Source organism: Ambystoma mexicanum, chromosome 1p (genome assembly GCF_040938575.1).
Source record: "Ambystoma mexicanum isolate Mex_15411 chromosome 1p, UKY_AmexF1_1, whole genome shotgun sequence".
NCBI lineage: Eukaryota > Metazoa > Chordata > Amphibia > Caudata > Ambystomatidae > Ambystoma > Ambystoma mexicanum.
Window position 1 is genome coordinate 525,706,419 of NC_090921.1, and position 26,162 is coordinate 525,732,580.

General features: G+C 48.3%; 1 protein-coding gene across 2 annotated transcripts in view; it reads right to left on the minus strand.

Annotated features, from left to right (window-relative positions):
• Positions 1 to 26,162, minus strand: part of LOC138574636 (mucosa-associated lymphoid tissue lymphoma translocation protein 1-like) — a 294,117-nt gene that overhangs the window by 68,012 nt on the left and 199,943 nt on the right. For both annotated transcript variants that reach the window (XM_069649421.1, XM_069649422.1), the window contains 4 exons: positions 15,711 to 15,752; positions 12,670 to 12,873; positions 4,760 to 4,937; positions 1,756 to 1,830 (listed from right to left, as the gene is read on the minus strand). In XM_069649421.1, coding sequence (XP_069505522.1) covers positions 1,756 to 1,830; positions 4,760 to 4,937; positions 12,670 to 12,873; positions 15,711 to 15,752 — 499 coding nt within the window. The remainder of the gene's footprint in view (positions 1 to 1,755; positions 1,831 to 4,759; positions 4,938 to 12,669; positions 12,874 to 15,710; positions 15,753 to 26,162) is intronic.

Here is a 26,162-nt window from a genome sequence, read left to right on the forward strand (position 1 = left end):
ACTCTAAACCCAGCTATATTCACTGGTAGGAGTTGGACACTGTAACCCAAGCTATACTCACTGCTAGGGGATAGAACACTCTAATACTAGCTATACTCACTTCTAGGGGATAGAACCCTCTAAACCCAGCTATACTCACTGGTAGGGGATAGAACCCTCTAAACCCAGCCTTACCTACTGGTAGGGGATAGAACATTCAAAACCCAGATATGCTCACTGGTGGAGATAGGGCACTGTAAACCCAGCTATACTCACTGGTAGGGGGATAGGACACTCTAAACCCAGCTATATTCACTGATAGGAGTTGGACACTGCAACCCAAGCTATACTCACTGCTAGGGGATAGAACACTCTAATACTAGCTATACTCACTTCTAGGGGATAGAACACACTGAACCCAGCTATACTCACTGGTAGGGGGTTTGGCACTATAAACCCAGCTATACTCACTGCTAGGGAATAGAACACTCTAAACCGAGCTAAACTCACTAATAGGGTATTGAACTCTCTAAACCCAGCTATACTCACTGCGAGGGGAAAGAACTCTCTAAACCCAGCTATACTCAATGCTAGGGGATAGAACTCTCTAAACCCAGCTATAATGGGGTATTAGCATACTTGATCGAAAAACATTTCACCTTTTCAATTTGATGATTTTTTTATTGTTTTTTAAACATATTTGGGGAGGAGTAAGGGAATGGGTTATGGTGGGGGGAAGTGGAGGGGTGGGTGTGGGTGTCACCCCCCGCATTTTCGACCAAAAATATGACCAAACAAAATTAGGTCAAATTGAAATAGGTCAAATATGTTCGATCAAGTAGACCTAAACCACTTAATGGTAGGGGATAGGACACCATACACCCAGCAATAATCAGACTCAGCTTGAATCACTGGCAGTGGAGAGAAACACCGCAAAGATAGCTGAAACCACTGGCAAGGGACAGAGGCACCTCATGCTCGGCTGAAATCACAGCTAACGAGAAGGACAGCACACACCTAGCAATAAACCCAGGCATGGGATAGGAACACCACACGCTTAGCTATAAGCACTGGCAGGATTAAGACCTGGCCAGATGAACTACAGTCATTGGGAGTAGGGTCGGAACAGCACAACCTCCGCAGTATTCACTGGGAGGGTCTAGAAACACCCCAAAACTGAACTGGAGCCAGGATCGAACTTGTGGCAAGACACTGATTTACTGGTTATCTGCCCTTTTTTGGAGCAGTTACTGAGTAATTTCGCGCTCCTCGGGAAATTCTGGGACCATTTAGCCTCAGGATGCTATGTTTCAAACATATTTTCAAACAAAATGCCATCTAAAAACACCTAGAACGTTTACAGAATACATGAGTGGAATCAGAGACGACAGGGCGGCCACACAGCGCACCACCAGCAGGTGGCGCAGCGACTGCCTCTCCAGGAAAAAGGGGCCTCCAGTGCCAGGAGGAGGAAGTGCCAAAACGCCACTGTACCCAGGGCGGGGAATGTTTCCGCGCACCCTGCAGTGAGTTCCTAGACTTAGACCTATTACTCTGGGCTGGCTGCACTGCAGTCACCTCCAAAGGCAAACAAACACCCCTGACTGGGAACGAGTCGCAAGTGGGAGGAAAATATCGCTGCACCACCCGCCTGCTGCACCCAAAGCAAGTCGGACGCCAAGGAAACATGACAAGAACGTGCGAGAAGGGCAATGGACGCCATGGCCCCGCTCCCATCCAGCGCCTGGCTGTAGTAACGGAGGTTAAAGCACTTACGTTGCGTAGCCGAAGACAATGTTGGCAGTGACTTTCAGTGCCCCCACTTTGGGTATGATGTCATCATTCATGTTCCTGGAAGACAGCACAAAGAGTCAAACAGCCGCTCAGCGATGCTGCTAGAAACACAGTCACTTTGAGCAAAGGCCTGCTGCCATGACATACCCGCCCTCGCCTGAGCTTATGTCCAGGGTCACCCAGTTAACCCAAATATGCAACTGGGCTTCGGGGCTTTTTGGAACGTCATCTAGCACTCTCCCCATCATCTTCCCCCCTCAAGGCTTTGAGACAGCCTGATATATAGTCGATAACACCCTGTACAAACAAGCAACATAACACCGTAATATCCTGCCTCCTTTGCAGCCTGTGGAGTTCTGATCTTACCCACCACTGTGCTACCACACCATACACTAACAAACAGCCGAGCAACATGACATGAGCATGTGGGGTCCAGCAGACTGGAATCACTGCACTGCGCGTTTAATTCTGTCTGGAGCCCCACCAAGAAACTGCCGGAAGCCGTCTTATCCACAGCCCTTGGGGAGGAATGTATGTAAGACCCCAAACATACATAAGCTATGTCACTCCTATGTCACTCCAAATGCACAGAGTTGACCCCGTTATGTGTGTGGTGGGGAGGGCAGCGCTAGTGGCTCATTAAACACAGCCGTGCGGTGCTGCACCTCACGGAAGAGGACTGCGCCTCTGTATGAGAGTGGGACCGCTTCTTGGTCAAGGCGGCCTGTCTTAGTGGCAAATGTAAGGAGTTGCTTCCCTGCGCAGCTAGTAGCTTTGATCGGTGTTATTGAACAAATATGACTTACAATGCACCATTTGCCAATCATTTTACCCCCCAAAATCCCTCCTGGGTAACAAGCTTGTCAAAAAAAGAATGAAATGCCGTTCAGCTTTACCGTGTCTATAAGAAGTCCTCCTTCGCGACCGGCGCACTAACTATTCATTAATTTTTTATTTTGACACTTATGTAAAGCAAAACATATAATTCACAATGTGGTATCTTCACAAACTATCAGAATAATCAAAATAAACTGGCCACCGAAACAAAAAGTAAGGCCTGTAGTATTGGAAATGCTCCTTGTGACCGCTAGATGGAGCCAAAAGCCAATCAACTGTTAGAGCGCATTTACTCCGCATTGTTTTTTTTTTTATCTGTCAGTTTCCCTCATCACCCATTTACATAAGGGCTGCCTGCGTGAAAACTAACGGAGACCACAGGGCAGTTGCAAGACACGCAGGGAGGATCCCTGGAATGCACCCCCATATAGCAAACACTGATCTGCAACACCACAGCAACATTATTGAATCAATGCAACATTAAAATGAGGGCTGTGCCGAATAGCATATTTAGTATTCGGCCGAATACTGAATAGTTTGTGAACTATTCGGCCAAAGCCGAATATGAAGCCGAATAGTTGCTTTAATTAATAAATCTTGTTCCAAACTTGAAAAAACACACATTTTTACAAAAGCAATTCTATACTTGTATTTCTCTTAATTGTAATCAATGCAGCATCTTTATTTAAAGTATAAAAGCCAGAAAAAAAGCAGATTTAACCTTCATTGTCTGATTGCTGCGAGTAGGTGTAGGGTGTTTTCGCTCTGCATGGTCTGGGGACGTGGGAGGCTATGAAGGGATTTATGTTTATTAGGGATGGGTGAGCAGAATGCCAGGTAGGGGATTTTTGTTGTTGAGGTGGGAGGTGGAATGCAGTGTATGGTATCTGTGTAAGGGGTTTTCAGGCCCCAAGTAGGAAGTTTGTGGAGGTGTTGGGGACGCAGGATATAAGTAATGGGGGCTTGCACTGTATGACGTCAGAGTGTCAGCAATGGTGTCTTTGGTTCCAATACTTGCATGCTTATTTTGCCGGTTCAGCCCATGTTTGCCACTTGGAGCCAAGCCGGACTCCATGTCTCAGCCCCGACTTGGCCCATCCCAGTAATTCTCTGGCTCTCTCAACTCTACATCCTACAAATACCACCAACAGAGCACCTATCTTTACCCACTGTCACACACTGGCCGACTTTGGAACTGGAGAGATTACCCAAAATGAATTCCTCTGAGAGGTCTGTAATGTCAGGCAGAGTAATGTGCCCCCTCCTAACCAAGCCCTGCTAGTCTCCATTACCTATTGTTAATTCTCAATGTTTCTCTATGGGCATGGCCCATAGGAACAAATGCTGCTCACTTTTCACTCATCCTCATCACTCCTTCTCACCAATACACAAACATATGCACATTTTCATTCCTGATAAAATATCAGATCATGTTAAACTCAGGACTCAAGTCATTAAAAAAAGAAAAGGTGGTCTCTGACATACACAATGGGAAGTGACATGACAGGAACTGAATGTATCCTAAAGTGAAATATGCACATTTCTTTCAGTTTGTCTATTCCAACGAAAGAAAGTGCACATTGCATATAAACATTCACCAAAAGAAAAGATTTTCCTGTATTGTTACTAAGTATAAAAGGTGAGCACCTTTCATGTTTAAGAATATGTAACAAAACATACCCTAATGAGCAGATTACAATATAAGATATTTTACAGCTGTGTGATGGCAATTTCTCTGGTCTTGTGGCTAAGTGTCTGGTCTAATTCTATTCAGTTTTGCAAACTGAAGTCTATATTTGTCTTTCTGAGTTCTTGTTGCATTGTATTGAAATAAGAATGACAAAGTATCCGGCAAGAGCCGAATAGCATGAAACTATTTGGCCGGAGCCGAATAGCTCTTTTTCAGCCGGAATTCGGCCGAATACTTACTCGAAGCCGAAGTTCAGTACACCCCTAATTAAAATAGCTGTTTTTTAACACTTGCAATTAAACTACGTAAAAAGTCAAAATAAGACATGATCCAACACAGCTCTGACTCAGTCCGACTGAGCTGCCGCTTGACCACAGCTGTCTCCCCGGTGGATCCTGGTTGGAACCCTGAGCATTAGAGCGGCAACCCAGGCCTTGCACAATGTCTATCGCATCTCACCTTTTCCGGCACATGTCCAGGAGGAAGACGTTGAGTCCTGTCTGCCGCTCTTGCATCCGCTGCAGCACACTCTGCACACACAGGCAGTGCTCTGATGTGTACGATCGGGGGGCATCAATGGGCACCATGAAACTGTTCCCAAAGTTCTCGTACCCATGGCCCGCATAATACAGCAACCCTGGGCAAAAAGACAACATGTAAGTAGCCAGCATCGCCCTAATGTCCGCTGTCTAGACAGCCTCTTCTAGTCTTCATGTTTAAGCATAACCAACAGAGTTGCGGCATCCCAAAGATGAAAGCCTCCAATAGCACAGCAGTCTCCTTCCGCACCCTGGAACAGGCTCATTCAGTAGCACGACAGGCAGATCCTCGCTACATCCAGACTCACTGCCCCAGCATCACTCAAACCAACCAACCAATCAACCAACCACAGAAGCAACTAGCAGAGACACTGACAGCCAGAACTTTGGAAAACAGACCAAACAACAAACAGCACCCTCCCACAAAGATCCCCTGGTAAACAGACTGATGGACAGGCAACACAATGGCAGACATTGGACAGCACTCCGATCAAAAGACCGTCCAGCAGACTGGTCGCACTGTGACGTAGAGACCAGCGGCGCACCAATAAACAGATCTGCAATATTCTGATGCACAGGGCTACAACTCCCTGACAAACAGACCTGTACAACCCTGGCAAAAAGGCAAGCACAATCCTGGTAAACTACCAGCATTGAGCAACACAAGAGCTTTGTCCCCCCTGCAGCACAGCGGGTCCCCACACATTCAGGGACCCAAAGAATAACTGACAAACTGTATTTCTTTGGAGGCAGGACATACAGGGGCCTGCATTGCATTTATTAGGGGGGGTCTATTTCCCTTTTTGTTACTCCTCTGATCATTGAGACAACTAGACAAGCAGTCAACCCACAAACACAGCTACAGTATCCTTCTGACCGGCTGGGGCCTCCTGGCAAACAGAGCCTGTGCTAAAAAAAAAATTGTTTACTCAATCCTGGTGTTGATCTGATATGATATAAGTCATTTATAACGCACCTGTACACAAGTGTTTCTAGGCGCGACAAAACAAGGGAGGGAAGACAGAGGGAGGACAAGACAAACGATCTTACTAGGCCTTGTGTCATTCAGATCGTGTAAGTGCGAGAATGAGAAGTGCAAGGGGGATGGGGGAAAGTGCGGGAGAGGGGAGGGGAAAACCGGGCAGCAATGCTCTGAGTAAGTGCAGCCAGGGCAGCACGGCTCTGGGTAGTGCAAGGAGAACAAGGGACTGTAGGGTTAAAGTTACAGCCCCTAAGTGCATGGTAGGCCCGCAGGCAGTGCAAGGGTCACTGATCAAAAAAGAGCCTTGTACCCAGTGAGACTCTGAGGGTAGCTAAGCAACCAGTCGGTACAGCAGACAGGTAGGTCAGGTAGATCAGCAGGGGAGGGAGAGAGAGAGAAAGCAGAGGAGAAGAGGAACGTTTTGAGCTGCTTCCGGAATTTCAGGTGGTCCGGCTCAAGTTTTAGAGGGGCAGGGAGGTCATTCAAGAGGGAGGCACCTGCAGAGGAGAGAGATCTACCCCGCACTCTCTACCTGGAGAAGCGTCTAACCCTTAGAGAGTTGGAGGTAGCTGAGTGAAAGGCTTGAGAAGGAAGGTATTTCGGAAGAGAGCATTGGATGTGATGCGGGCCCCAGACCCAGAAAGTGTTGTGGAAAATGCAAAGGGTCTTGCGCTTGATCCTTGCAGCCACAGGGAGCCAGTGGAGAGTTTTCACAGCTGGAGAGATACGGCCCCTGGGCTTGGGGCCAAGGATAAGTCTCGCGTAACATTCATGCCTTTGTTCCTGTGCTGTTAGTCATTGCACCCTCCAGGTTCTCCATCATCTCTGCTATTCTGGCACAGAAGCGGATGCCATTTGTGTTGCCTGGCCACCTTTCTCAGCCCTCCTGGTGCTCTGACCTTGTGTGCACAGTGTAGGGATCAGGCGCTGCTGGTCCCTGACACAGAGTGCGCTGCTATCGATTCTGGGCCCCCAAACAGGAGCTTGCAGCAGGTCGTTGTTTGGCAGAGTCCCCTCCCCTGCACAGGTACAGAGCATGGACCCATTGATCGCCAACTGCTTCACCTAGCGGACACATCGTGGAGGGGTCGTAGGTGGGTGACTCACTGGATGTGGGCTGTTTTTCCTTCCAGGTTTCCACCCCAGCATCTTTCATACGGTGCGTTATCCATATGAGTATTTGTATAGTGCACATCTGCCACTGGCATAGGCCTCGTTGTGCTCTTGTGCCGTCACAGATTTGCAGTTGAGTGTGTGTGTGTATGTCTGCGCGCACAAGAGCGCGCTCATAGCGCCCTGCTGGATTGCACACATAGGAATTTGGGCACTAAAATAATTATACACAAAGTACTTTGAGGTCATAACAATGGCAGCTAGGTGCTATATAAATGTCACATAACAAACAATTAAAGTTCGACCAATTGGGTTTCAAACAGGCCACCAGCTGCGTGCTAAATTATATTAGAGAGTCAAAGGTTTGGGGGGAAAGCCCCTAAAAACAGGAAACCTGCCTTGAAGATGGCTGCGATCTCCTGGAGTGCAGGGGGGCCTTTCTACTGGGGTCAGTCTCTTGTTACTGATCTTGGATGAGTCCCACGCCACCCCGGGTTCGGCCTATGCTTCTTGATTTAATGCCCCAATTCTGATTCGCTGCACTGGCCCATGGTGCCTGAGCCGGCCAAAATGGGCTGGGATGGTCTCACCTGGTGCCTCCTCTGGTACCCCAACCCTCTGGAGGTAACAGATTATTGTAACACACTGCTGAGGCGGCTCATTCTAAAGGGTGTGGGGGGATTAATGAATTAGACCAAAGATTTAGATGGGACAGGCAGGTTTGCAAAGCTTTCCTGCAAGCTACGTCATCATGACGGGAGGTGCAAAGGTTGGAGGACAGAGAAAGCACGACCACCTTTCTTTTTTAATATAGCCAACACACCTTTATGTTACTGGTCTCATTACTTGGTTTAGTTTGTGCTTGATACTTTTTTTTCAGAGGGGAAACTATGACTTTTGGAATTCTTTGTACAATGACAATGCATAAGGCTGTGGAAGAACTTTGACATCTGTAGAAGAGGAAGCCAGCCTATTTACTGTTGTATACTGCAGCAGTGCTGTTAGTTGCTGCTAAAGACCAATGAGAGTTTGCATAAAACGAGGTCGTCTGCGTAAATCAGATGTCTCCCTTTAAGGAAGTCTTGGGGGAAAGGAGCTAGATTCTGCTACGGCTGCCCCCAGATCAGAGATAAAAAGATTGAAAAGTAAAGGGGCCAGAACGCGGCCTTGTTTAAGGTCCATATTGGTGTTAATTTAACTGGACTGTAGGCCCTCTGCATTTAACCTCATTTTCAACAATGTTTTTGAATATATAATTCATACAAAATTTCAATCAAATATTGATGACAGCCCCATGATCTAAGCTTATGCCATAAAAGTGGACGGCTCATGGAGTCAGAGGCAATTGTAAAAACTGCAAAACAAATGAATATACAATTCTTGTATAGCATTTTGGTGCTGGATTGCTCAAGTGGACTGGACAAAGACTGATATGCAAATGCATATTCCTCTTTTGTGAAAGGTACAGTGAGCTAAAATGGGCCTGCAGGCTCTCAAGTGGGCACCTTCCCATAGAACAGGTCATTAGGCGTGTTTGTTCTAGCAGAGGGGCGCCCAGACCTCATTTTCTATGTTAAAGGAACTTAGGGTTGGTCACCCTAAGATGCCTAGGGTTATCCAGACGTGGACCCCTTTCTCACTGTGATCAGAGAGACACAGCTTCACCTCTGACTAGGCCGAAACACGTGTCTGGGGTTCCTGTTGGTACTCTTGTTCAAAGGAGGATTGTGTAACATTTCGGTGCCGGACTGCTAAAATGGGCGGGACAAAGACTGATTTGCAAATAGTTATTCGTCCTTTGTGAAAGGTACAGTGAGCTAAAATGTGGCTGCGGACTCTCGAGTGGGCACCTTCACATAGAACAGGTCATTAGGCTGTGTTCGTTCTCAGAGAGGGGCGTCCGTACCTCTTTTTCTCTTTTTTTCATTGTTGCTTATAACCCTTTCTTTGAAAACTAGGAATTCCTTGGTGCAGCCAACCATTCATCTGGCTGCTGATCCCTGTCCTCTGTTTGCCATGGTATGTACGGGTGGCACTGCATAAGGCTTTGGACTTTGACCACTACAGAGTGGGCAATCGACTGGAGGGTTCTGATCACTGACAATATGTGATCCTGGTGCTGCAGTCCAATGTTAAGGCAGGGTGCTACATATGGGGTAGTCTGGTGTCTGTGGCTTTAAGATTTCATAAGATCCAGACAGATCCCATTGCAGTAGTCTAGATGGGATTGATAATAGTTATTTCGTGATGTATTTTAAAAAAAAAAGCTTGGATGTGATATGGTGTTCATAAGTAGAATAGTTATTCCCTGCCTATCGAGTCGATTTGGGCATTGAATATGAGGTTTGAATGAATACTGATGGCCAGTTTTAAGTCTTTTTGTAGATGTGTGGGGCAGGGGACAAGGGCCAGGGGACACATGTTTAGGTTCTGTTATGAATTCTTATGCTGGACTTCCAGGTTACCGCATTGGTCTCTGAAGGTTTTGAGAGTCACATAAAGTTGTTGTTGGACTGTCAACAATGCTGTCACTGGTGACAGACCTGCACCTCTCCCAGGTTCCCCTGAGACTGAGACCTGGAACACAGGTTTGTGCTGAGCCCAATGCCCTAATTGGCAGCTGCTCCAGATAGCCGTCTTAAGGTCATATTCTTTATGGGAAGCTGTATGACACCCTCTGAAGATAGACTGTTTCCCCGATGAAGGACCTGTAGGGCCCAAAATGCTTTGGACTATATCTTCTGTCTCTGTCTCCCTGTTTTTGAACCCGGCATATTAAAGACATTTTGAAGATTAAACGTTAACAATATATTTATGGAGGACACTGTCATAACGACCCGGGCGGTAACCATGGCGCTAGTAGCTCCATGGTTGCCGCCGGTATTTTACAGATTCCGCCATGGTGAATGGGGGAATTACCGCCCCATTCCAAGGTTGGCGGGGCGGTAATTCCCTATTCACCATTGGCCCGGCCCCATTCCTATTTTTGCCCCCATAGGGCTAAATGGAAATGGGGAAGGCGGTAGTTACGGTACCGCACATTGCGGTACCGTAAATACCTCCAAGGTCCCTTTGCGGGTCCAATCCTTAAAGGCTGGTAAAAACCAGCCGTTAAGGTAGGGACCCGCAAAGGGACCTCGTAATTAGGCGGTAAGGGGTTAATGGCGCCGCCACCTTTTACGGCACCGTTAACCCCTTATCGCCTGGGTCGTAATGAGGCCCTGACTATAATTACATTGTAGCAGTATTTACTGCAAAGATGCAGACAGCACTAAGGAGAGCTTCCCTGTCTCTTTGATGTCTTATGTATGTCCACAGTGTGCAGATGGTGTGCCCAATATTTTATTATTAACCATTATTAGAGTGTGACTCAGTATTAACATTTTGGGTGGTGTCCACTGCGACAAATTGACTTCTGCTCTGCAAGAGTAGAAGGAGGAGTAGAAGTAAAACGCCCTCTCAGTCCTCACACTTCTACTAAACAAGTGTCAGCACAATCATAAAAGTAAAAGAGGCACAGTTGAGAGATATACCTCCTTTGACGTTTGTGGTAACATGGTCCGAGGGAAGGTTATACTCTTAAGAGGGGTGTGAATGTGGGAGCAACCCAAACAGAGAAGGATAGCAGTCCAAAATAAAGGAATGTCCAATCAGTATCTATACATATATATATACTTTGATCAAACACACCATGTACAGTTCTTTTAAAGGCAAAAGCACACAGGTGTTTGTCAATTCAACTCAATTCAATTTGGACTAAAGCTAACCTGCATTAGGGGTCCAATCCCTGGACGTTGCCTTCTGAAATCACACGCAAAGGGCTTGGCGCTGTCTTCAAGGCAGCGCCTGACTGCAGAGACTGTATGTCACTGCAGATGCCAAATGGGCACCTGTGATTTCTGAACCTGCTCGGTGCTACTGGTAGAGCAGGCGCTGCAGATCAGGATGCTGATGCGGCATGACCCAAGTGTACACTATGTTTTGGCATGGAGTTTAAGAAAGGAGAATCTGATCAGCAGATTACCCTTTCAGAGATGAAATTACCTGCGTCGTGTTATGAAAATCAAAGCCATGGCTTCTACTGTTCCAAATGGCAATCTGTCACACCCACATGATCTTGAAATGTTGGATCATAGATGCTGCTGTCACTCGTGATGTATGACTCCTGAAGCAAGGTGAGAATCCTGTTAAAGAAAGAAGGAGAAAAGAGGTGGAGGGCTGGGTGTGTGTGGTGTGTGGATTGGGTCTGCCGTATGCAGCGGTCACTGGGGGAAGCGAGAAGGGACCCAGAGACTGCATTCCTTCCTGTGCTTTCCCCCAGTGCCAGCTTCTATGCAGTGGGCGATGCAGACATACCTACGAAGAGCAAAGAGGAATGCTAATTGCAACTTCTTTTACGACTCCCCTTATCACAGGCGTCTGTTGGTTTCCCTGGGCTATGTGTGCTCCTCCAAAGCGGTCGCCATCTTGAGACTGGTCATCATGGCATTCTGCCATAATCAATGTAATGGTGACATTACATGGTAGCCCTGTTGCATGAGTAAGGGCACATTTTGATACTAGAAGGCACTGAGGAAAGAATATTTAAACAAGGGAGGCATGATTGCAAGCAGAATATGGTACTCTGAGTTCATGAGGAGATGCAACTATTTCCACACAATATAATTGCAGTTGGCACGAAGGGCTATATCCACTATGAAAGCCTCACTGTAATTAAAAGCCTAAGGTGGTAACCGTCTTTACTGGGTTGAGTGGCACAGACTACCAGTTTACAGCTTCCCTAAATTTAATTTAATTTACCTTGACTTCACACTTTATATACAAAGTTATCACACTTTAACAACAACCCTGTCATAGATATAACCTCTGTCATGATCTGTGTAATTATGGAATATGTGTTTCCTCTGGTACTACAATTAACATAAGTCAGTATTCAGGGAAAGGTCTTTTGGGGGAAATGGCAGATTGGCGACTCTCCCCATAGTGCAGACCAGAGACGCGCATCTATCGAATCATGGCCAAGAGTGGGTAGGCTGAATCCATCGAAATGTCAATGTTCTGGGTAGAGCACAGACCACTCTTTGTCCCAGTTTGTGAAATTAGACCCAGTATTTACCAGCCTCAATCACATGATCATTCTTTCAGTAACTTATTTTTAGATTGCACAGAGTTTACTGTTTTGTAGCACTGTAAACAATAACTTTTAATATTAAACAATTTAATTGTACTCAACTCAAAGGCCTTGGAAGGATAAAAGACTATGAGCTCTATCATGACTGTGGGGGTATCCCGGCGGTAATACTGCCAGGATACCGGCAACGTAAATATTGTGATCGTTACTTGGTCCAGTGCAATTTGGGCTAGACCACGAGTAGTGGTAAGGCTGTAATTCCCCATTTTATTTAAGAGACCACAGGACTCTATGTGGATTTTTAGCACAATTACCACCGGCGTTAATAGCGCCAAAAAAGTCAAAAACAGTCAGAAAGCTGGATTTGTCCCTCCAGCAAAAAGCTGGAGGTAAAATTCCAACTTTCCGCCCAACTCAAGAGTGGGTGGACCCTTAAATGTGGTAGTAATTGCATTAACACCGCATTTAAGGGCTACCGCCCAACTCGTGATGTGGCCCTAAGCATGCCCAGCTAGAATTCAAACCCATGATCTCCAGAGTGCGAACAAATCACAGGAACAATCGCTTAACTCATAAGCTATCAAGTAAGCTACCACAAACCTACCATAAACTCCTTTGTCTAACAGAAGCAGGAACTCACTGACAGCTGCCTGCATCTCCTCCTTGCTCAAGTCCAGCAGTGACACCACCTTGAAGTCTAGCTGACGCAGAAGGTTGGTGAGCTCGTGGACATCTACCATCGGGGCTTTGAGCTCCTTGTGATTCCGATAGGTCATGTTCCCGATCAGCAATGCAACCTTGTCTGTAGCTGCTCAAGAAAGAAACAATAGAAAGAACATTAAAAACGGGCTCTCCAAGTCTGGACCCATCCATATGCACCTATTCGAGTTAGGGTGCCATTATGTTTGGCACTCACTATGAACTAAATAGGCTTTAGGCGCTTGGTGGTGGGGCCCATGAAAGGTATGAGATGTAGAGGACTAGACAAAAAAGTCCCTTGAGCTATGTCTCTATCTACTTGTTTATGAACAAAATCTTTAAGGTAGATTTTTAAATGATGAAAATGGAGACAGATCATGCACAAACTTACCTGGCAAAAGCAGGTGCTGTTTTCTGATTAGCACCCAGGGTGAGGGGAGCAACCAATCAGTTTGCTTGAATCGCGGGCTGAATCTCACGATCCAAGCCCGCGTTCCAAGCAACCTGACAGCTGCTTCCACCACCCTGACACCTCCACCCTTCCTTCCCTTAAACTTCATTTTCCCCGTCCCTCCCACCTCCACTTACCTGATGGCAGTGGCAGCTCCCACTGCTGCAGCTCCATCTTCCTTCTTCTAGCTGCCGTGGAAATGGAAGAGGGGCTCTGCTTGGAGCCCTGTCTTCCAGCTCTGTGGCAGCCATCTTGAGACAGTCTTTTTGCCTTTAACAAGGATCCCCGGTGCCATTACCACCCGTTCCAACCCGTGGAATGGGTGATTAATGCTATATTAGCATCCCGGGTTGCCAATCTGGTAACCCAGGATGCTGATAGCAATTTCTTTTGAATGAATGAACGGGACACCTCGCGTATATTAAATATGGGGGAGAACACTTCCTACAGACTTAAAAAATGACAGACAGGCATAATTCTTTGTCACTCAATCCATTTCCCACACCAAACAAACATTTACAGCACCCCTCCAACCCCTACCTCCTTTTCCTCACTCACTCCAAAAACGAAAATGGTTTGTGAGCGAGGGCGAGAGACATAGGGAGAGAAGGTTTCTCTTTTGCCCCTTTCCCCAATATTATTATTATTATTATTAATATTATTATTATTATTATTATTATTATTATTATTATTATTATTATTATTATTGTATTTATTGAGCATGGATCAAACATTGAGAAGCAACAGAGCGCTTTACAGAGGTATACAACAGTACGGATACATAACGCAGTACTTTTCAGAAGTAGAAACAGAACAGATATACAGCGGGGGTAGGATATAGAAGGGCACAGAGAAGGGGTACAGCTGTCAGGGGTGGCGGGGATGAGAGGAGAAAACAGCGTCTAGCGAGTAGGTGGCAGAGGAGTGATGTGATGGCCTAGGTGTTGAGGAGGAGAGACTCCTTGAAGAGGTGGGTCTTGAGTTCTTGTCTGAATTGCAGGAGCATGGGGGCGAGTCTGATGCTGATGGGAAGGAGGTTCCACATTCCTGGGGCATTGGTAGAGAAGTCTTGTTTTCTGGTCCTTTCCTTTTTGCAGCAGTGGATTCCGAGTGTGCAGTGTCCAGGCTTCTGGTGGTGCACTGTCCACCGATGATACTGTGTTTCTCTGCGAGGTAGCTGGGTGACTTGAGGGCAACAGCATTATAGATGATGCAGCAAAACATGATGGTGGTCCTGCATGCAGTGGGAGCCAGTGAAGGTCAAATTAGGGCCTGGTGATGTGGTCGTATTTGCATAGACCCTGGATGAGGCGTTCAACTGCTTGTGGGACACTTCTCAGGGGCACAAGGGCGGATTATGGGAGGACTTCGAGGAGGGCATTCCCCCCATCCAGGTGGGGTAGGACCAGTGCTTGAACGGTGGATCTAAAGCTGTCCAGAAGGAGGAAGGGCTTGACTTTTCACAGAAGGGAGAACTTATACCAGGCTGTCTGTGTTTTCTTAGCTACGTGTGTCTTGAAGGAGAGGTGTTTGTCGATGTGGACCCTGAGGGACTTAGCGCAGGAGGTAAGCTCAGGTGTGAAGCCCTCAAGGTTCATGGTTCATAGCCAGATCTGTAGATCTGGGTGTTCGGTGTTGTTGGGGAGGAGTAAGAATTTGGTCTTGGAGGAGTTGAGCTTCAGGAATGCACTGGATATGCAAGACTGGATCAGCGAGAGGCAGGTTTTGAGCCTGTGGAAGTCCTTGATGGAGTCGAGCTTGAGGTATAGCTGTGTGTCATCAGCGTATTGGTGGATGTTGTGTGTGGCTAAGAGGGCACCCAGCATAAACGTCCTCATCTATAATGTCTCTGCTCAACACCCAGCACAATGCCATCCCCCCAAAGATCAATTAATTTGGCCTTTCTTATTTTTTCAAATACATTTTTAAGAAAAGAAGACCTACAAATTGTTTTCTCCACAACACGTTCCTTTCCTATGTACATTTTAAGTGTGCCAAACTCAAATCTGTCCATAAAGATTATTTGTCATTTAAGCATCATAATACTGTGTCATTTAAGAAGAAATTGTATTTTCCTTTTAACGAATGTAGTATTGACACCTAAGGCACAATCCTCCACTGCAGCCTGAGCGTATCATGTAGCCAATGTGCATCCAATCCACTCAAGGTGGGGGATTTACACTCAACGTGTGTTAAGATGATTCATCCATGGGACTGTGACACTAAGCATTGAATTCCAGCTCAGCTCTCTGAAACACAGTTTCAAGTTGTACAGGGGCGTATGGCCTCTACCCTTCACCAATTTCTCAAAGAAGCTCTATCTAAGGGGTGAGGCTGAGGCCATTTCCTCCAAATGTCTAATCAATATTTGCTCCTGCTATTAGCAACCCCATTGGTGAGGGGGAAGGTTCTGTTTCCATGACGCTGCCATGTTTGTGTGCATACCACTAACCTAGGAGTTAAACCTCTTTCTCATTAGCACCCAATTCTCTTACCATACAGGTTTCTAGTAGCAACACCATGCAACAGGGCAGACTCTGCAAGAAAAAGAAATGAGAGTTTTAATTAACAATCTCATCCTGTAGTGAACAAGATTCCCAAACATAAGAATGCAATGTCAGACTGAGGCGTGTGCAAGTGAGGTGTAGTAAAGAGGCATATACGGGAAGTAAGTAAATGTCCTTTATTGGTAACCAGCGTGAGCCCAGCAGCGCCCAGCCTACACAACACTTCAACACCTCTCAACCGTTTCCGAATCCGGAACCCTCAAGGAATGTAAACATGGCTCAGAGCAGGAGTGGAATTCTACGAGGAAGACAGACATTACAACATGAGGCAGCAGCAGCAACAGCCTGAGTCATGCAAGAGTGACGCTCACATTTGTGATCCATTTCACAACCGTCCTGCTCTTCGGCACTTCCTCTATTTCATGATTGCATTAGAGAAGAACATTTCTCAACTAATATAGAAAGGTAGACCAGGTTTGGTGGTGCCAGACTAGTGGCGGGTCATCAGGGTACTTAATAAGCACAAATTGTTCAAGAAAACAGGGGGAAAAGAAATATGTGTGCAATTTTAAGATGATCTGTTAGTAATGACAGCACACATCCTGATCATTCAAATATTGGAGGAGATTCCTCCATGCTAACTAGTTATGTGACTGTCATCCCAGATAAGGCCATTATGATAAGGCACAATGAGCCTCATTACAAGGTAAAACCAGCAGGGCTACCTCCAAACCGGCAAGAAAATCCAGCACATACGAATGGGCAATTACTGGGGTATTCAGACCTGGCGGAATGAAAGGCACCCGTGGCACGACTCAGAGTTTGCCGGTCCAGATACAACGGTACCGGTAAGCTTACCGGTACCGTTGTATCTGGACCGGCAACCTTGTAATGAGGCCCAATGTGTGAGAAACATGTGTTGACTCCTCCTTGAGATGATTCTTGTTTTGTTAAAAGGCCACAAAGAAATCCCCAATTTTACAATACCAAAAGTGGCAACGCCTAGTATGAAATTGACAAACAGAGGTTAAGCAGATGGATGGAATATAATAAAAATCATTAGCAGAATAATTAATAGAGACGAAGATATATTTACACCCAGGTTCCTAGCCAAATCCACAGGAACCGGTAATGGTCCCAGTAACAGTGGCCAGAAATCCGAGGTACAATTAGCAGAAGTTCCGGCGGGTCCAACAATTAGGACCTCAGTCTTACCACCATTTAGCTTTAGCCAATTGGTTCCCATCCAACAATTAACGCTTTGGACCAACAACCTTCTAGGGAAAAAGTTTGTTACAGGGAGGAGCAGGGTGGCCTTTGCCCTGGCCCCTCATCCGCTTTGAAGGGATCGGGCATGGCCAGAAGGCGGTCTATTGGCTTCCAGGTCCACTCAGCAGAGATGCCAATCCCAGAAGAGCCTGGGAGGATGTGGCCGCATTGGCGCTAAGTATCCCTAAGATGAGGTCGAGCTTGGGAGTGTCAACCAACTGCCCATTGAGATTCTGCAAAGTGATACCATTGCAACCTCAATTGAAAAGGGTGACCTGACTAAGGACGGTGCCCCCGACGGTGCAGGTGAATCCCAGAATGTTGACCCTATAACTTCAGACTCATTGTGTGCCCACCCAATATTCTCCCGAAGAAAAAGGCAAACGCCGGGAAAAGGTAAGCAAACCCTAAAAACAAAGAATCAAAAACTTCAGTCACTGGTTCGCTCTAATAACCCAAGAAGCTTTGTGAGAAATTTGCTAGCGGTTGGGGTAAAAACATGTCAAGCACTGGCCCAACAAACTAAACCCAACAAGAAGTCTAAAAGAAATGACACCGTCGACGATGCAGATGCTGGCTTAGAGTCTTTGTTAAACTTGTTGGTTCACACAGTCGAAGAAGCTGATGACTTAGAGTGTGAGTTGGCCCCAGTGGATGCTGTCTGCGGTCCCACCTTGCCTGCCTCTCTGCCCTCATCTAGCACTGAGATTACAGTGGAGCCCACAGTGCATAATGACCTCAGCTTGAACATTGAAACAAGAGCAATGTTGAATTACAATGCTAGGGGTTTTAAGACAGTAGGCAAGAAGCGAGCAGAGGCGGATGCAAGATACAAGGCAAATGCTCATGGGGACAACAGGACTTTGGGGGAGAGGTCCATGGTAAAAAGACCAATGACCATGAGTGCCGGTATCTCTTCTTTGATCTGGGTGGCGGGGGGGCAACTTCCTATAAAAAAGGGCAGAAATGGGCCAAGGAAAGGGGTAAAGAACTAGAACCCTTTTCCAAAAAGACAGATACCAGGATCCTAAAACTAGAAAGATTAATTGATAGACAAGATCCCTTGATTCTGAACGGGCAAAATGTCCTGGCCCTTCTGCACTGTGTCCCACATTTAAGGCAGATTAGCTGAGACGATTTTTGGTTATAGAGTTTGTTGATGAAGTTTGCATGGATACAGAATAGGTGCACATTCAATCGCCTATTGTTAGATAATCTCTCTTGGCCAGTTCTAGTTGGAGGCTCCTGGGCTTCAGTATTACATTAGCTGAAACACAGCAAAGGGTGGGATCCGCCGATGTGACGTCAGTGATCTGTCAGGGTCTCGGCTCCTTAGAAACCTCAGATAAAACAAGAGGAAGGATGCCACGCAACACCGGGACAGCCCTCCTCCTAATGGGGTCCTGCCGAAGGTACAGCAACAAAGATCAGAGGGGACGTGTTTCATAAGTGTCCAACAACCACTAAGGATAACGGTGGGAGTTGGAGTACCCTGTAGGAGGATGGACAGTCTGGAGCAGAGTGAGAGTAAGTTGAAGGAGGGGATGTCGTGGGATTGGCTGCTGGCTGTTCTATCTAGTCAGCCCTCAAATTATCAGAAAGGTGAGCAGGGATTAAGTACCTCGACCCTGATATCCTGGAACACAAGAGGACATAACCATCTCTTTAACAAGGGAGAAATCATTTGGGAAGACTTTGATCTGATTTGTCTCCAAGTAACTTGGCTTTGCCACAAACAAGACTTGGATGGGTTCTCAGTGTTCTTAAACTCTGCTGTGGGTGGGAACCGGGAAGGCCAAAATCTGGCCTTCTCACGGCAGTGCAACATGGCACAGGGTTTGTGCTCAGAGAGTTTAGAAATCCCACCCCTTATATACAGCTGATGGTGTTGCAATACTGTCGAGATAACGGGGAAGAAATCGAAAAACTGGTGATTTTGAACTCATATTGGCCCAGCTGGAGATGACAATGGGGGGTTTATCTCGACTGTCCTTGACTTACTAGATGAGGTTCTTAGTTGGGATGGCAATGAATAGATTGTAATTTGTGGAGACTTGAACTGTTCATGTCTGTGAGCAAATGCAGAAGTACTGAGGGGGTATTTGAATTCTTTGAATCAGTCAGAAAAGAGAGGGTGGGCCTGGAATCAGGCCATGGTCTCAAGTACCATACTACCGGGAATATCCCAAACAAAGGGACATGGTCAAGGGGCCCTCAGACTGCCACCTTGGACTAAGTGTTTATTTTCCTCGATTGTTGCCTTTAATTAGAAGTCTTGAAGTAAAGAATAGTGATTCAAATTGTAAACCTATCGCGAGAATGGAGGTTGACTTAGTGGTAGCCAAGGGGGTTGGGAGCACAGGATGAACATGTCGAAGAACAAGAAAAGAGCTTTTATTGTGAAGTTCATAAAGCAGTTGTTAGGAAAGATTTCCCATAGGTGCAATTTTCGCTCCATTTATGGACCCCTCAAACATTTTGCTTTTGTTTGGCTTACCTAACCTGACTTTTACCAGTGGAGCACAGCCTCCAGCTGCACTCCTCTGGGCTTTCGCTCATTTGTTTTGGGGAAACTGACATGTCCTTCAGGCTGTCAGTATTGGGAAACTATGTTTCAGCTTAGTCTTTGACTATGTTGCCATTCTTTGGTAACTTTTTTTCTGTGTGCCAAGTACCTTACATAGGGGTCCTTTTGTTTTATGGCACTAGCTGCCCTCTAAGGACTTTATGGTGTTTGTATAAGTGTGCTAGGACGAACTGGTGGCAGCAGTTTACTTTGAAAGTATTTTTACTTCGTTTTTATGAACCATACCGCATTTACCGCGTTTGGCCCAAGACTGTGGCCAGTGTCGAAAATGGCTGTGCCACAAAGTCTTTAGTTCCGTCCTTTGGCAATTTTGTCCCTTTGCCTTCCCCCAGGTCGAGAGACCCGGGTATTCCAGATTTGGGCATTCAGCCTCCCGCGGAAACTCGCATCTTTCGTGGGCTCCTGCATGTCACGTGTGCTAGTGCCCAGGAAGAGGGTTGGGACTGTCTGGTCCCAATTCACACTACTGGTGCCAGTATGTCTGGTAGGCCTGAATGACTGGGACCACCGTGGGCCAGGACTGGCCCATGCCTGGCGTGCATGCAAGAGAGCAGATCTTCCATTGGTTATCTGAGATTTGGGCGCAAAATGGATCTTGGATAAGAGAAGGGGCTCTGCCTCCATTCCAGGTCGATCACCTGAAGTTCACACCGAACTACAGCAGAATCCAAGTATCCTGAACGAAAGAGAAGACTTGTGGAACCGCCAGAGACATGCTGGAAGGTTTGACATCCTGACCCTGCTGTTGTTCTGTCTGACCACTGCTTTTGCATCGTACCAAGAAGGCCTGCAAGGGTGCTTTGACCCTTTGGAGTAGTGGGACAAACTACTCTCGGCACCTCCTGCCTAGCCTCGCAAAGAGCCTCTCTGGAAATGTTCCTCTGCATCCAGTGAACTGACCAGCACAAACCCAGGGTATCGCACATGAGTTCCGCCATCCCGAGTTGAGGCTCAAGACTTTAGGCATCGCTTACTTGTTGTCCTGGGCCCTCATCCACCAAAACACATCCTAGCTCCTCTGGGTCACGATGTATGAGAGGGTGCCAGAGCCAGAGTGTCCTGTAACTGCAGGGGTGAAACCTACTAGCGAAGTCGACTAGTCTGGCAAAGTTTGGTCCAGACTGTGTTGAGGGCTGGTGAGTACTTTTATCACTTACCGGTGCCCCCCTGGCACATCCATCTGATTTTATGCACGAGAACCCCTCAAAAAATACTCACCTTGGCTGGGCTAGCCTGCACTCCCCAGCTATTCCCGAACTCCGAAAGTCACTTTATCTGCAAGGGTAGACCCTCCTCAAGGAGTAGGGCTTTATTGTTCATCACCTCAACCCCCTTCCTGAACAGCTACAGCTCCCTGAAGAGAACCCGCTTTTCGCTTTACGCACAACCACGCGTTGTTAACGCACTGCTGTACTTTGAGCATAAGGCTCCTCACTTCTTAGGGATTGACTACGACGAACTGCCTAATGCGATATCTGTGTTGAACTTACCCCTTTCTGTTACAGGTTGTGGTTATTTTCTCCACTTTCATTAGCATTGGGCTAAACGCATTTTGTATATATGTTACATAGTGAAATAGCATGTGTGCTAACTGTTTTATTATTACTGTGGTTTAATCGTGTTATGTATTAAAGGCCTATAATAAATGTATTTTTGATATACATCTGTCTAAGAGTAATCTGTGGAATTTTACTGTGTATGCTCATTGTGGCCTTCAGATCACTCTCACCTCTCCTGAGACTTAGTCTTGACCGCTTGCCAATTTACCGTAGATTGGTCTGGTTTGTCCAGAGGGTTCCCCTATTCCACTAAACTAGGGTGGCCTCCTAAACCTCTACCCACCAGGTCAGAGTTTAGAAATCCATCTTAACAGCAGTCGTCAGGGAACCCAGATAAAGAACCTCACGATCAGGTTGATTACATCCCGCTCTTGCGACAGTTTGATAAACCTAAGCCTGCATCCATCAAACCGGGTACAATCCATGCGCATAGTTATGACAGAGTGTTGGTCAAAAAAAAAAAGGAGAGAACTAAGAAGAGCATTGAGAAGGATGGTTAAAAGTAACGTGGTGGGGCGTGGCCTGGAGAGCCGCGGATGAGGCTGATCCATTGATGGCCTCCGTTGGGGTCCGCGGCTCTGAACGATCTTTCGCCGGTTCCCGCTATGCTGTAACGGCCTCCTGGCAGGGATCTGAAGCGGAACGACTCCTGCACCCGTGACTACATTCCTGGCCCCTAACGCTGCAGAGTGGCTGAAAACGCGGCGTTGGAACTTCTCTGCGGTGTTCCCCACCGTGATTCAAGATGGCGGCCGCGACTGGGGCCCTTTGCTGCCGCGGCCCGCTAGCGCTCTTCTGCCTGATGCGGGGAGGGGCAGTGTGGCTCCAACATGTAACAGCACTCTCGTAGTACCTGCCGCCTCCCTCATACCTCCCCCTCATCTGCACAGGGTCTTCGATTGAGACGGCCGGGTACGGCGACCACCATTCCAACGCCGAGACCTACAGTGATGCATCTTCCCCCCCGCCTGGGCCTGGTGACGCTGGGCCTCCCGCGCAAGACGAGCTCCGGGGGACCCTAAGCCAGTGGTGCCTGCGGCCCCCGCCTCCAGCGCGGTCGGCGCTCTACTTTCAAGGCGGGCGCCGCTGGCCCCACTAAGCATTCCAAGCCTCGACGGACCCGCCGCCCAGCAGCTGGCACCCTGAGGAACCGACGATGCGTCACTCTCCAGGTGAGCGCCTCTGTCCCCATTGAGTGAGGTAGCCCCTGAGCCTCCCCACTTGCATCTACGACTGGCTTCCCCCAGGGGCTTGCCCGGAGGCCCGCCACCACTCCTGAGGCCTACCGGATCTCGCCCCCCCACCTCCTACTGATCGTGGTCCGCTTCCACTGCGGTGGTTCTGGTGCTCCTGCAGCTTCCTGGGGCGTCACTGCCCACAGTCGCCACGCACCGGCGGAGCGGAACCACCTCCACCCCATTGCTTTAGATCCGGGCCTCTCACCTTGTGGGGCTTCTCCTTACGACACGATTACTATTCCGCGAAGGCACTCCTGCCTTTTCTCCTTGAGAAATCTCCTGGGGCGCCCCGGCCCACTCCATTTCTATCGCCACCTTAGGCTCCTGTGGTCCCTGGCAGCGAGCATATTCCTCTCCCCCTCTTAAGCCTTGACCAAGGTGGTGAAATCATCGAGGGGCACTGACATTGCCACCATGCTGCAGGCCCCGGAGAAAGGGAAGAAAACTGACCCCCCGAATCTAACTCCCCAGAGGGCTTCCGACGTAAAGGGCACGCTGGCCACCAAGGAAGACCTCCAGGTCTTTATGTCTGACATTAAAGCGGAATTCCGGAACTGAATGACGGAACTCACAGCCAAGTTGGAACAAACCGAACAGCGGATTGACAACGTTGAACACCGAATAGTGGAGGTTGAGGAGCTGGCAGTGGACCATTCTAACTCGATGAAGGAGATGCAACGTAATATCCAAGCATTAATGGATAAAACCGAAATCCTTGAATTTAAGCAAGAGGATATGGAAAACCGCTCTCGGCGCAATAACTTACGGATCCGAGGGGTCCCCTCATCAATCCCAGACAAGGAACTTCCTGAATATGTCAGCACCCTCTTTCAGTCTTTACTGCCGGACTTGGATGAAACGCAACTCTTACTTGACCGCACTCACCGAATGCGCCTCCGGCGGGGAACTGACACAGACTCTCCCCCAGATGTCATCACGACAGTCCACTTCTTCACCACTAAAGAGGCTATCGCTGCGATAGGCCGCACAAAGGACGAGCTCTCCTTCCAGGGATCCCCACTCCAAATCTTCCAAGATCTATCGCCCCTAACTCTCCAAAAACGCAGAATGCTCCATCCTCTCACCCTTTTTCTCAGAGACCAGCAGGTGTGCTACAGATGGCTGTTTCCTACGGCGCTACAATTTTCATATAAAGGCACTCCTCGCACCATCAGTCACCTCAAGGATGCGGCTTCCATTCTACGACCGGGCTCTCCCGAGAGCACAGGGCCCTCCCTCCCACCTCGATCGGACTCGGCCCTGGAGCCTGGCTCCCCCAAGCAGAAACAGACCCCCTGGTCACGAGAACAGAGATCTTGCAAACCCAGATGAAGGCCCAAGCTTCCCTTAAGGATCAAGCGGCACCGAGACTAGCGATACTCTCTTAAACCCACCGCGGACCCCATGCGGCCTATACCCTCCTCCAAGGTGACAGAACCTCAATCGCTTTCCTGCAGGAAAAACACTTAATTCCAGCAGACAATTCCCGCTTCCGAAGCAGACTCTTCCCCACGCAATTCTTAGCATCCAATGGCACCAAAAAGGGTGGCACTGCTATCCTTTTGGCTGCGGGCTTGAACCCCCAGGTCCTCGACGTCCTGCGCTGCCGAGAGGGTCGCTTTGTGGCTGTCAAATGCATCATTATGGGCCAGCTCTACACTCTCGTTTCAGCATACTCCCTGAATGAGTTCCAAGAAGGATTTTACCAGGACCTGGAAGAGACCCTCCTCCCGTTCACGGAAGGACAACTTGTCATTGGGGGCGATTTCAACGGGGCCCCGGACCCCCTTAAAGACAGATCTCACCCCCCCACTTCCAGGGACCAGAAGCTAGCCCTGGCCCTGCTCCACTTGTTCCGCACGCTTGATGTCGTCGACACCTGGAGAGTGTTATACCCGGAGGAGAAGGACTTCACCTTTTACTCATATGTACATCGCACTTTCTCCAGAATCGATCTCCTGTTGGCCTCACCCCGGATCCTGACCTTCACGGATGACGTCACGATCGGCCCCGGATCCTCTCGGACCATGCCCCAGTCTCGCTCTCCCTCCGAGTCCACGACCCGGATCCCCCTCCACGTCGCCAATGGACCTTGTATGACCCTATCCTGGGGGACATGACGGTGAGAGATGCGATCGCCAGGTCAATAAAAACCTTCTTTACGGAGAACCTTAAGGAGGACACGTCCCCGCCAACACCTGGGACGCTATGAAGGGGGTGCTCAGAGGGGAACTGATCGCCCCAGGTGCCGCGTTTCACAAACAGAATAAGGCGACCCGAGACGCCCTGGAGGCCAAGGTTTGTGCAGCCGAAGCGGTCCACAAGCAGAAGGGCTGGTCCCCGAAATCCTACAAAGCCTTTCAAATGGCGAGGAAGAGGCTGGAGGCCCTCCACGCCGACACCACTGCGAAACCTGCTCGCTAGGACCAAACAATGGTACTATGGTACTATGGCCACAATAACAAAGCCAACAAGCTCCTGGTCAGCAAGCTAGCTAGGGAGAAGACTCGGAAATCCATCCTGGGCCTTCGCGACCCACAGAAAATCTGGCTAGCCACGGCCCATCAATCCGAGACTGACAGCGGTCCCGAGGGACTTGGAAGCGCAGCGTGCATACATCCGTAAGGCGGCCCTTCCACGCCTGACCCCGGAGGTTGGCCAGGAGCTGGAAACGCCTATCATGGAGGAGGAGGTGGAAGAGACTATAAAGAGTTTGAAACCCAGGGCACCCGGCCCGGACGGCTTCACCACCAGGTTTTATAAACTCTTTCGTCCCCAATTGGTGGCTCCCTTGGCTCGCCTCTTCAATTCATTTGCGACCACCGGAACGATCACTCCGTCCATGCAGGAATCAATTACCATTCTCGCTTTAAAGCCCGGAAAGGACCCCTTTGAGAACAGCTCGTAGAGACCAATTTCCCTGCTTAATTTGGATGCTAATATTCATTCGAAAATCTTGGCTAACCGCCTGGCTCCGGTCCTACCGAACATCATAGACCCAGACCAAACCGGCTTCATCAACTACCGGTCCACGAAAGATAACATTCGCAGATCCCTGAACCTCATAGAGGTGACCACATGAAATTCCCAGCAGCTGGCCTTACTGGCCCTGGATGCGACCAAGGCCTTCGACAAGGTGGACTGGTCATTTCTTACCTTGACCCTCGAAGTCTTCAGCTTTGGCCCAATCTTCAGAAAAATGGTCCTGGCAAATTATCAAGCTCCCAAAACCAGGCTCAGGGTTAACGGCTGCCTGTCGGACCCTATCCTTCCTACCTGCGGAACAAGGCAGGGATGCCCCCTGTCCCCCCTGCTTTTCGCCCTGGTCAAGGAACCGTTGGCCCAACGGGTGGGGACAAACCAATTGATAAGTGGCCCAAAGATGGGCGCCACCCAGCATAAGATCGCCCTCTACGCGGATGACGTCTTGCTAACCGTCACAAACATTCAATCCTCCCTGAGGGCTGCTCTGGGGGAGCTCCGTAGCTTTGACGAGGTAGCGGGATTCGCCATCAACTTCTCAAAATCGATAGCCCTCAGTGTGGGCCTGAGCCCGGACGAAAGGGTCACCCTGGAGAAGCAAAGCCCGTTCCAATGGAGCACCCAAGAAATCCCATACCTGGGGGTCCGGATCCCAGCACAACCAACAAAAGTCTACCAGGCCAACTTCCCCCCGCTCTTCGAGGAACTGGAGAAGGATCTCACGCGCTGGCGGTCGCAGGAAATCTTCCTGCTGGGCCGGATAACAACATGCAAAATGAATCTCCTTCCCCGCTTCCTATATGCC